At 30.0% G+C, this 13,511-nt stretch overlaps 1 protein-coding gene across 1 annotated transcript in view; it reads right to left on the bottom strand.

The window, feature by feature from the left end:
* Positions 1 to 13,511, bottom strand: part of LOC142328187 (mitochondrial glutamate carrier 1-like) — a 112,679-nt gene that overhangs the window by 29,996 nt on the left and 69,172 nt on the right. Inside the window, exons 3-4 of the mRNA XM_075371755.1 lie at positions 9,969 to 10,103; positions 3,054 to 3,109 (exon numbers count right to left, since the gene is read on the bottom strand). Of these exons, the coding sequence (XP_075227870.1) occupies positions 3,054 to 3,109; positions 9,969 to 10,103 (191 nt within the window). The remainder of the gene's footprint in view (positions 1 to 3,053; positions 3,110 to 9,968; positions 10,104 to 13,511) is intronic.

Here is a 13,511-nt window from a genome sequence, read left to right as displayed (position 1 = left end):
CCCTTTTCTTTCACGCCATCTTTTCAGCAGAGTAGATCCAACATTTCTCCAGTGCAGTCGCCTATGGCCATATTCTCCTGCAAACTTTGTGATAATATTCTCATCCAAGCAGAATCTCAAAACTCGTCACTACACATCTGAGATTCTACATATTATTCTACCACTAAACCACATTACACCTCTGTATTCCTGATACACCAGTGCGGACTACGCCCAGGATTACTGTATGTATTCATGTATCTGCATTCACGAGTTCGTCTCTTGATATTATTTGTGTGCTACAGGCAAGTTCAATTTTCATTATTACGTTAAACAGTGATTTTATCATTGAAATTTGTGGAACATTCAGTTCATCATACCTTATGCCTTACGATTTCAAGTTTAGTTAAAAGAAAACCATTTATTCACTTAAATGCATTCATGATAGGTGGCTTACCTATTTTACATGTTTAATTATTATGATTTGTTATTGTAATTAACTCTATAATTTATTTCTGCAACTTGTTGATCACCGAGATTAATTCTTTGCTACTTATGCACTGTATTCATCATACTTCTCGTAAATTAACCTAAAGCAAATTACTCCTGATGTGCTGGTATGTTTTAGGACTTTGTGATTTTGTATTTTCAAGAATGCTTATCTATCAAAATAAACTCCATTTATATTATTACTTATTTTAATGTGATTATATTATAATTAATGTTTTCTAAGCTAATGAAATCTGTTCATTGCTAATCTTCATAGTACAGTATATATTAGTAGTGCAACTGTTTTCCAGTTCCACTTTCTATTGATGTTATGTTTTAAGTATCTAATTTGAAATTAAGGTGTTTTATGTTCTCTTATTTTCAGGCTCTGTTACATTGTGTATTTAAAAAATGTTTATTCATGTATTTTTGCATTTAACATCATTATTCATTTGTTGATTCAGCTGCTATGTTAAGTATTATTAAGTTATGTTAATTTCATAATTTCCTGTTATGTTTTAAGATTATGATTATAACATAAGTTCATTTGTTACACTTTCAATAAAGTCCAATTTCTTTTGGCAAATACTAGCTGTGTGTTTTTTGTTAACGTTACCCAACAATTAGTATACAAATTTTTTGCTACATGCGATATGGCAATTTCTATGGAGTTGGCTTAATGGTGCCCTTAGCATTCCAATTGAAAGGTATCTATCTGGTGATATACTTCTAAAACCAAAAAACTAAATGGTACAATTCTATAAATTACTTTCTTGGATTCATTCATGAAGACTTCCATAATGGAAATTATATTTAAGACCTTAAACCCATTAGAACAAGAAAAATATGATGAGGAATTTGATGTACTTTGGTGTTGTATGAAGGAGCATACTCTGAAACGGTTTTTGGTCAACTGCCTGGTAGTATGAAAAAGATATAATTGCTATGGAAGCAGAATGTGATAATAATCAGAGGATCTTGCAGAGATAAGTGAAAAGACAGACATCAATAGGTTAGATGGATGTAGAAAGTGAAGAAATCTGTAGGATACATGCTTAAAATCAATTCTCTTTACTATAAACTCAAAACTAATTCCTTAATGTGGGTGGAATTCCAATAAATTTGTCACTGAAGGTAATAAAGTCAATTGATGAAATGTGATCAGAACAGATATTTTAAGCCAATGGTTTCATTAGAACGAACTATCATAATTAAGTGAGTTGATGTAACAATTCTTTTGAAATTGAATTTTTTGACCTGGTCTAGCAAACTAGGAAACTAAGAACAAAGAAATAACAACTGGACAAGAGAGTTTGCTAAAAAGGTTAAAAAGAAAGTAAGTCTTTAGAAATACATTGACTGCATGCAGGATCTCCCTCCCCATAACTGAATATAAGAAATTATCAAATCAATTAACAAATTGGCACTTTGATTACAATATCAAAGAATAAAATTTCATTAACTGATATGGAAAGGACATAGTGAATCATGAGGACAGATGGTCCCAAGAGGAGTATTCCTTACTGTCGTAAAGGTAAGAGAAGAGATGATTCAGAGAATCCCGAGAACACAGGGAGCATCAGTCAGTTGACTGACAGACTGATCAACTGATGCAGGAAGCAAAAAAATTTGAAAGACTATAAATTTTATTAGTTCGCAATATGTAATTATTTTTTTTTAACAAACAATTTTGTAAATACTTTTACAACTCCTTAATTATTAGAAAACTTACAAATCTGAAAATAAATGTAAGATGCAAAAAGTAAATTAAGAAAGGCTATGAAAGGCTATCAAAATTAAAACCCTAAGAACAAAAAATTTTAATATACACCATTTATAGCTCTTAGTTCTTTACGTTTCCATATCTTTGTTTTTCACCTCTACCCTAAATATAGTTATAAATTTATAAATTTTTTTTTTGTAGAATTGGTCTGATATTGATGCCTGACATAATAGCCTCATTTAGGAAGGTCAAACACATTAGAATAACAAATTTGAATGTGCTTTCATGGTCACAAAAGTAACAGCTCACGTCAATCTCTTACTCTCACTAAAAAGATTTGAATTGTGTAAGTTTGCATACTTGAGAACTACGATTTATAAGTGAGTAAAATATTATTTCTTTTATTTAATAAACATATAGATAGCACGAAAACTACATTCCACTAACTGCTTCATATCAACTTTTGTCACTGTAATTTTTTTTTATAATATCAATTTATGCATGAAAAAAGTCTACTACTAGCCTTGAAGAGAAGCAATTTTAATTGAAGTTTGAATGTCCCTTTTTTGGGGAGAGGACCCCAAGCACATTTTAAAATATTGAATGGCTTAGTTAAAACCTAATCGGGATCAAAATCTGAATCATCTTTCACCAAATCTGACTGCAGTTAAGACATGATCCTCTAATGGACAATTCATAACAGACAATTCATTCTTATTAATGTAGCTGAACAACAAAATCAATTTTTGATAGAAGAGTTTATCAGTTTGATTAAAGTTTATCATACTCCATAGAAATAAAATGTTTAATTAGCATTCTAAAAATAATAATTAATAATAATAATGGAACTAAATTTACTTACCTCTATACATGCCAAAAAATCCCTCTGCTTTATAAGTTTTTCGGAAACAATCCAGCCTAAAACATAAAAAATCTTTTATATCAATCTCACTTACACAATTATACGCCAATAAAAAATAAATAAATGGAAATTGTTATCCAAATGATATGAATAATATAAGATACACATATTGCGACCATTATTACACTCTAAGCATGTACAAACTCACCTCCACCTAATAAATAAAAAGCAGTAGCAGTACCTGAGAGAAACGTGACCCACCCACACAAGTGAGGGTAAGTCTGTTTGTAGTACCACTTAATCATTAGTAGTACTTCCAAACGTTTTTAAAACTAAATTTTACTTAACTTAAATGCTACTTATAACCTTAGAAAGACACTTAGGAACTGTCTGTTATTGTTAAGTCCTCCTTTAAAAGCTTAAGAAAAGTCTAATCCCCTCCACCTAGCGACAAAAGAAAGAGCTTCATATATTATTTCAGAGTCCTTTGTGTATCTTCAGTTCCAGCTTATCTTACATTACAATACACTTTGATCCATCCCCTCTATTTGATAGATACCAATTTGGCCAAAGGCATCGAATACAGTATTCTAAGCTACCATTATTGACATTAAGAAATTTAAACTCTACTGTTCTACAAATGCATAAAAATATTCAAAATATTTCTATATTTGTCCTGTAGTATAGATAGATATATTTATCAACATTACTTAAAATCAGTCGAGACTTTTTTAGGTTACATATCATAAAATTAATCAACTGTATTCATAATATAAAAAAAAAACCAACTTAGTTTTGAAACATCAACACATTTCTACAAAAGGATATTTTACTACATTTTCAATGTGCAACAAAACTCTCAAGAATGCGATGCAACATATAATGCAGTTGGTCGGATTATTTACTATATCTGAACTGTTAAGCTTCAAACTTGAACTGGTTATATAGTTATGTTTATACTGACTGTCCTTAACTTCAAACTTTTTCTTAATAGATAAAACTAATTCAAAAGTTAACAATGCTCGTCTTCTTAATATAGGTATTAAATAAAAATAACTTTCTGAAATGTATGTAAGTACAGATTTATTCAAACACATGTATCCCAAAAACCACTTTTAATGGGTGCACAATACAAACTGGAGGTTAGTTTCAATGTTACCACAGATTTCCAATTAATCTATTAGTAAACAGGTTACAAAATTATAAACTGCAAATTCATTACTCAAAAATCTGTATTAGTTACTAAGAAGATAAAAACATATCTATAAAAACAAAAGTTGCTACAAATTAAAACAATGAATGGAAACTGTAATTGCATTCAAATGAATAATGTAACAACGATAAAACAGCAATTACAAAACCTAGAATAAAATAATATCAACAAAATTTAAATTACGAAAATAAGAAATATATAATAAATAAGAATACTAATTATATATTTCTTTAAAATAAAATCAATTTTAAATTTTAAAATGGATATGTTTTAATGAATTCTTTAAATTGAATACAATTTGTATAGCCTACAGCCTTTTAAAAAAAAAAAGCTTTGTGAATTAATGAGTTTATGTAACATATTATTGCATTATATTTCATTTTGCTGAGCTAGCATTACTATACATTCTCATTTATCAATAGTAAAGGAATTTTTTTTTTCAAGAGAAAGGTTTAACATGATATTTTATTGTTACAGAAAATAAAATAAAAATAAATTATGAATATTTTCTGTTAGAAAAAAATCCACAAAGATACACTGTAAATTATGTATGTAATTCAATTATAATTTTTAAGAATTTATGCTTTTTTGCTTTTTTGATTTTATTAAGTCATATTAATTAATGTTTGGAGATTTAATAAAAAATTATGAATTGTAATGTTTGTTTTAGAGGATATCTCCTAAAAGAAGGAATATATATTATGATCAATCATCTACAAAGAAAAGTGAAGCTTGAAGACACATTGCACCAAAAAGGAAAAATGGAATTTATATGATAAAAATAAATTATGTATTACCAATCTGTTGGTTACAGACTGACTAGAAATTCCTGGAAAGAAATCAATTGTGCATACACTAATATGAAATACAAGCAGACAATATAAAAAAAAGTACACCTAAATATAATAAAATCTTAAGAAAAAATTTAGATAGATAGGCATCAAACAACAGTTCCCAGAAGAAGGCATTAAACATCTGGGATATCCTTGGAAAGAAAATCAAATGAAAGAGTTTTCCTCCTTAAAAATGGAGGCAATAAATTATAGGTTAATGACGATCAACAATATTAAAGCTCTACTTAAACACTAAAAGTAGGGTAAATTTTTTTATTTTCCATGTTCAGTTTCCTCTATCAAGAGATAGAGAAGGGTGAACTTGAGTAGATAACGTAGCATTGTTATTTAAAAATCAAAGAAACTTAGAAAATGGGTTTAATACTACAAAAACAGCAGCAAAAGAAATGGGACACTTAGTAAACACAAAGTACATAATATTACAGAGAAGGTAGTGGTAAAAATAGATCCAAGGTTTAACTATGGGTGAAAAGATTGCAAGTGGGAATAGATATTTTTATGCTCTACAAAATCTTTTGAAACCTATAAAAAATCAGTAAAAACTCAAAAATTAAAACAAAACTGTGATGAGAACCGTAATCATGTATGAAAAGTTATAGTGAATGATGATGAGTATTTCTTGTGGAAGTGGGAAAGTAAAGTTTTAAGGAAAATATTCTGCCTAATGAGAGATAAATGATTGGATGGTGAGAAGGCTAATGTGGTATTGCAGCAGCTGTTTGGAGGACTTTATATCATCACAAAAATAAAGTAAAGAAGAATTAGATAGGTTGGACATGGCCAAAGAATGTCAGAGGAAAGAATAGTTAGACAAGGAGGAAGAAGATGGACAGGACGACTGAGAGGGAGATGGAGCGATGATGAGGGGGGATGGAAGTAAGAAATGAAGGAAGGTTGCTGAGAATCGATCATTTAGAGCAATATTGGGAAGAGACCAGAACCCTCCTCTGGTAAATAATATTTTGTTTTGGCAAAATAATAATGTTTTTTTTTAATTTTATTAAAACGTTAAATATTAGGTTTGTAATGCTGCATAAAAATTTATTTTTCCCCCCATTAAATTATGAAATCTTTTTTTTTACTATTTGCATCTCATCCATATTTACACTTATTTGTGTTACATTATTCCAAAATTGTCAATGAAAATCGAGAAGAATTTTACAATTTTATTACAAAATTCATAAAAATCAAATAGTTTTATGCAAAAATTCTCTGAGAACTGAATTATTATTTTGTAAAGTGAATTCAATTTATGTTAACTGACATTAACAAACTAAGTACTAGGTTACTGGTGGGCTGAATGTCCTTGAGATCACTGCAATTGCTTAACAATTCTCATTTCAATATATTAAATTGCACATTTAATAAAGTATTTATTTATATCAAATTTTTTTCTTTAACTGAACCTTGATTACAGAATAGAAAACACTGGTCTATTAGAAAAATTAAAAAGATACAGCCTTTTAGCATTGCAAATACAGCATATATTTAAATGAGAACTACATTTTTATTTTACGTTTTTAACATAGGTTTTAGAAAAAAAAATTTATTGACATCAGAGAGAGAGAGAGAGAGAGAGAGAGAGAGAGAGAGAGAGAGAGAGATGCATATTTTTGTTAGAATGCATATATTGGTGTGAGATGGGTAAAATAATGTGGAAGATGTTGATATGACTGGTACTAGAATGGGGAGGACTGTTTATTGCCTGTACATCTGAGTATTGCCAGTCTATGTTGAGCATTGGCTTTTGAACAAGGTTGTGTAATTGTGTGTTGTTTGTTTAAATGTGATCAACTGTTGAAGAAAGTTTATTTGTGATGGAAACTTATTTAGAGAAAAAGTCTCATTTCTGTGTCTATGAAATTTCAGGCAGAAATTTGGAAAGGAAGCATCACTGATAAGTGTTATTCAGAAGTTAAGTTAAAAAATTTCATGAAACAGGTTGTCCCTACAAAGGTCAGTTTTATCGACTTAGGTCATGCAGAACATTAAAGCGGCAGTTACAAGATCTCATAAATCTTTGCAAAGAGTAAGCCAGGAAAAGAACATTTCAATAGGTTCAGCCTATACTACAGTGAAACTAACTAATGCTGATTGTATTAAAACGGTTCATCATTATCAACAGTTCAAGACATTCATTACAAGTAACAAGCATTTTAGAGAACAAGTGTGTTTCACAGATGGAGTGTGGTTCCACTTTGGTGGGTATGTTAATAATCAGAACTACCAGAGACACATTTTCTTTGAATTTCCTCTACACCCACAAAAAATAGGCATATGGAGTGTAGTTTTAAGGCAATGGGTCCCTTGTTTTTGAAAAAAAAACTATGGATGCTGCCACCTACTAAGGAATTATCAAACAGTTTGTAACCTTATAGCAAGAGGGTGCACTGGTTCAACACAACAGAGCCACTTGCCATACAGCTCGCTCTAGTATGGAGATGCTACAGAATATTTTCAGTAGAATAATCATTTCTAAAGGGCTGTGGCTATCAAGATCACCTGATCCGACTAGTCCAGACTTTTTTCTGTAGGAATTTCTTTTCTATAAAAGAAATTGTTAATAGGAGCTATCCACACACCCTTCAGGAATTAAAAAAAACAAACATTACCAATGCCATCCAGGAGATAGAAAGTGTACAGCTAACAGGAGCATCCAGGAATATTGTCAAATATGTTGATAAGTACATCTACACTTTGTACATTACTATGTAATGTGTTTGTCAATAAACTACTATTTATAGATTAAACTAAGTGATCAAGTCTCATTTAAGTTGAAAACACACACGCGCGTACATTACCTATTTGTAACAATTAGAAACTGGTTTTGAAATCGTAAAATTTTATTTATTTTTATTACTAGCACCAAATAAATAAAACGTATTACAAATAAAATAAACATTAAAATAAAAATAAAAATTTAATAAAATATAACAATCAACAAAAAGAAAAATGTAACATTTTACTTTGTAGTCGAATAAATACATTTTTTAAGGTAAGTAAAAATTATAATTTTTTTGCAACAATGATAACAAATGTGCAGTAACGGTACCTCTTTACAATAATCTAAGGACTTATAAGAATGATTGACAGTTTTTCATTACTTTTTAATACTTTTATGGAAAAAATTTAACTAAAAAAAGATATCTTTGGCAAGAGTAACATCTCAAAGATAAAATATTAAAATGTTAAGATTACTAATAAATCATTATTTTGACAAAAATTAGTTAATTAGACTAGAAGAGACAATCAGTTTCAAAATTAAAAAAAGTATAATAAAAATAATAAATAATATGATAAAAAATAATTTAATTCACATTTCGGAAGTCTCTATCATGTAATGACTATTTGAAACTCATAAGCAGCTGCTAATCATGTTTGTTTTGTAAATATAGCCTACCTTTACTGTGTTCTATCTCTAGATCATCACAGTATCAATTAAAACTTGGCAACAAAGCTGTTACTGGAAGAGAGTATTGAATAGCATGAAAATGTAACTTGTAAGCCGGGCTTTGATCCGACTATATCATGCATGAGAAGAAAAGTATGACAGAAAAATAAGAGTGATAAATTAAAGATTATGACATATTAAATCTGAAGTGAAAAACAATTACTTAAGTTATTTCTAAGTACAAAATTAATTTAAAAAAGTATATTAAAACTAAGTATTAAGTATAAAAAAAAACTTAAAAATAGATTCCACTCAACAAAGAAATTTAATAATACTAAACGTGGATTTATATACCAAATAAATCTCTGGCCATTCGCCAAAAAAGTCTTTTAACATATAGGATAAAGAAAAAAGTTAAAAATTAAATAGGACGATAAAGTTTAATTAAAGAGGCTTAAAACAAACTGAAAAGGGAACAGCTAATGCTAGTACACATAAAAAGACATAATTGATTGACCATGCATCGACATATCAACACTTTATTTTTATTTTCTTGAATTGCATGTTGACAAAAAATTACTGATCCTCCCACCCAGTTTTTTGATGATCAATTTTAATTGAGAATGTTGAAGGTAGGCAAATATTAGTGAAGAAAAAATTGAACAGTACATCAAACCAGTCAAATAAAATAATGACCTAAATAAAAGGAACACTCTTATCTTTCCATTTATTTCAACTGAAAATCATTAAAAAATAAGTGAAAAAAAAAAAAAAACAATTAAAAAGCTAATTTTCTAATATTTCAAAATTCATAAAAAATAAATAAAGGATATGATTTTTATCTTAATTGTTAATAGATTACAACTTTCGGATATCTTATTAATTTATTTAACTAACAAAAATACTTTCCTCAGAATTATGAATATATCTGGCAAAATTAACTCCAATGAAAAAAGGTTGGATAAAAGTCATCCAAGCTTTATCAGAAGTTAAATAGGTGTAGAAAACTAACTTGCTTGATTCTTATCAAGGAATTGATTTTTTATGGCGAGATATAATGATGCTTCCCGACTGATGAGTTGTACATTATAAGAATATCAGTACAGAACAGAAACATAAATATTGATGATGCAGGCCTGAGAGAACAAGATCCTAAAATAACTTTGGGTTAGAAGTTAAATCTAGAAATAAAAAATGCGCGATTACATCAGTAATAAACACAAACATTCTGGCTTACACTTGCTGCACTTTTTTTAACATTAACTTTTACCTCAAAATGTACTTTAGAGAAAATTCTTAAAATAAAAATGTAAACTAGGGAAGTATTGCTGTGCTACCAATATTTTATAACATCCTTTCATTGGTTTGGTAAATTGATAATTATTATTATACTGATTATTTTTACATGAAACAAATAATATTACTTTAATATTTAATTTTTTATAACTTCAACTTACATGGATGAATACATTTTTTCTCCATTTGGTCCTACTGTCTGATTTTGTAAACGTGTCTTGACTAAATCCAATGGAAACACACATGTTACTCCGATAATACCAGCGATACCACCGTTGACTATTTTCGGAAATAATCTGTAACAAACCAAATGATATTAATAAATAACATAAACAAAACACACACACACCTACATATATATATATATATATATATATATATATACACACACACACACACACATACAGGGTGTCCGGGCAAAAGGTTTTAAAAAGTAATGGCCTCAATTTAGAAAACCAGTTGTCGTAATCTCTTAAACTTAGGCTCAACTGACAGGAAATATCTACAAGATTTGTTCTATATCTCTCAAGGTCAGCGTGCAAGCTACCGAATCACAATGAAAATTGTAGTCAGTCGAGATGTGAACCCCACAACAGAAGGTTCAATGCATGGTTTGGTTAGCAGAGTTATAAGCAGTTACATGTGTTCAATGACATGTACAAACTGAATGGAACATCAATCCTCCTACATCCAAGTCTATTTCATCAGTGGAATATAAGATGTTACCATGTTCTTGAACAATTCTCTGGATGTTGGATCAGACAAGGAAGTCAAACTGTGTGGTCACAGATCTCCAGATATGACTCCTTTGTACTTTTTTGTATGAGGATTTATTAAAAATTGTTTGCATCAAAACAAAGTTTGAGATTTGGATGTTTAAAACAGAGAATTGTTGAAGCTGTTGGTTTAATAATGCCACACATGCTCCTAAACACCTGACAAGAGTTAAGATTATTTCTAGACGTCTGCCGAGCTACAAAAGTTGTACACACTGAACTTGACTAACCTACATTAAAACTTTATAATTGCGGTTGTTATTAAAACAAATTAATATTAAATTAAAAAAAAAATTATTATCTGCTCTCTTAATAATAAGCTGTTATTTTGGATACCTTTAGCCTGGACATCCTGTATATATATGTAATGTATACAAGCTGGCAAAGTATTGCATGAATTTATTGGGTACACCTGTCAAGTCAATGGAGCCTACCTCAACAATATCTTGCAACAGCTTTTTCATTAAATTCAAATTAACAATTTGATTTTAATTAAAAAAAAAAAAATAATAATTTAAAAGACAATTGTCTAAAAATATTGAAAAAATAGAGAATAACCTTTATGAAAGTAATGAAAAGGATTGGATCTGGAATACAACAAAGTTTAATTTTAATAGCTCTTTAAGTGATTAAAAAAAATATAAAAAAATTTTTAATGGCAAAAATTAAGGGATAAAAAAATAGAGCAAAAAACAAAAAAAAATAGAATATATATTTTATAGAGGTAGGGAATATAATTTAAGAATTTTTTTTTAAATATTCGTTTACAGGTTATGCTTAACAAATTTGCTTAAGTAATGTTTTCTCTAAATTTAAGATCCACTTCAATAAAGGCTAAAATAAGAAAAAGGAAATGTTCAAAAAACTTTTCTGATTTTTGGGGCCGGGATCTGTTATTTACCCACTGGGTTGGTCTGATGGTGAACGCGTTTTCCCAAATAAGCTGATTTAGAAGTCGAGAGTTCCAGCATTCAAGTCCTAGTAAAGTCAGTTATTTTTATATGGATTTGAATAACTAGATCATGGATACTGGTGTTCTGGTTGGTTTTCAATTAACCACACATCTCAGGAATGGTCGAATTGAGACTGTAAAAGACTACACTTCATTTACATTTATACATTTCATCCTCTGAAGTAATATCTGAACGGTAATTACCAGAGGCTAAACAGGAAAAAGAAAAGGTATCTGGAATTTAAAATTGTGGATATTTCTTGATAGCTCTATATATGAAGTATAAACTTTCAACAAAAATTTGAAAAGTAATTAAAGAGAGAGAGAGAGAGAGAGCAAGATAACAAAAATCATATATTTCAATTTTAAGAGGTGGGGGATTGATCTTTTGAAAAAAATTGTGCGATGGCACAACATCACAGATGCGGCATTTGCTGCCGTTGCGACGTTCCGTGAGACACTCAGTCGACCTGAGCGCATGAGTCAACACGATCGCTGCCCCTACAGGACCGCGCTGTGACCAGATTCGAAACACCAATAGTATCTGGGTACAAAATCGGAGAGAACCCTGCAATTTGCCAATCCTATCTTGCCTTCCTCTCTGCGCTAGGGCAGAAACTAATGTGGACGCCAGTCTAACTATGGCCGCCCTCGCATCACCGTAAGCCGTAAGAGTCAATAATTGAAAGCCCTCCGGGCTCTGAAAAATAAATCCAAATTTGTTATTTTCCCAATCCTCCCATCTCTTTAATGAACTTTGGAAAAAAAGAATTAATATAATCAATACTCCATTATACAGAAATATAAGAGCCGAATTTGAAGAGAATCGATTGGAGCAATACATAAAAAATTGTTTTGTTTAGGAGAAGCAAGATTTCAAAAACAGTGCAGATTAGATTGTGCAGAGTTTATGATTCTGAACATATCATTCATCGGTGAAATGCATTTCATCCAGAATGAATGCAAAGAATATTGGAGGTTGTAATAGCCCCTACGAATTGCAATTAACAGACTGGCCTTTATCTGATCAGTAATTCAAATGTTCCAACCGGCTACGTATACGAAATTACGAATATTTACGGGATACAAATGGTAATAATGATTTCCGTTCCTGTCAAAGGAATTTCGACCGGAAATTACATATATATATATATATACATATATATATATATATATAAAACAAGGTGCGAAAATTGATTTAAATACTACATCTGAGACGCGACAACATAAAAACACTGGGCTGAATATAATTAAACCATGTCATACAGTACACAATACAGTATTTGTGATTTACAATTATTAAAATATTAATAGAAATTACCCCTCTCATGATAATAATAATAATAACACGCCACTAAATTATAATATCTTATAACGTAATTTGGAAATCAAAGCTTATTTACGTGTAAGACGAAAAATGTTAACCTTTTAGGTATAAATTAACATATATACATGTATATATGGAGTACTGCGTCAATAGAACCCCGACACCACAAGGAGCGCTAGTGTCGGAGTCCGGCATCTTGGAATTTCCCTTTTCTCTTGTCCTCTTGAACCGGGAATTATTTTTTACAGTTTAAATATTATTTATTTTATTTAATTAATGTTTCGAAGGTCGGTAGCACTGACTTACCGCTGTTATATTCGTCTGATGATGCGACGTCACAGGTGAGCAGTAGAATTAAATAAATTAATAACATTTATAATATAAAAAAGTAACTCTGTCTGGCCAGGTCTCGAACTCGATCGCCCAGTTGACTCGGTACCTGATACGTTAAGCCTCGCGGCTACACCAGTCTGCCGACCGTACAAACGAAATTTGTTTTATGTATTAGTTTAGTTAGTGCCAACCGTCGCCATACCGTCACACTCCCGCGAATTAAAAACGATATACGCGGCTTTAGCTGTTTTACAGGAGTCTTACAACTGTGTTGTCAGTATTTTTATATTCACAATGTTACTTTTTAATTAAAAAT

This window comes from Lycorma delicatula, chromosome 7 (assembly GCF_047948215.1).
Source record: "Lycorma delicatula isolate Av1 chromosome 7, ASM4794821v1, whole genome shotgun sequence".
NCBI lineage: Eukaryota > Metazoa > Arthropoda > Insecta > Hemiptera > Fulgoridae > Lycorma > Lycorma delicatula.
The sequence above is the reverse complement of the archived record's forward strand: the minus strand, read 5'-3'. Positions and strand labels throughout refer to the sequence as shown.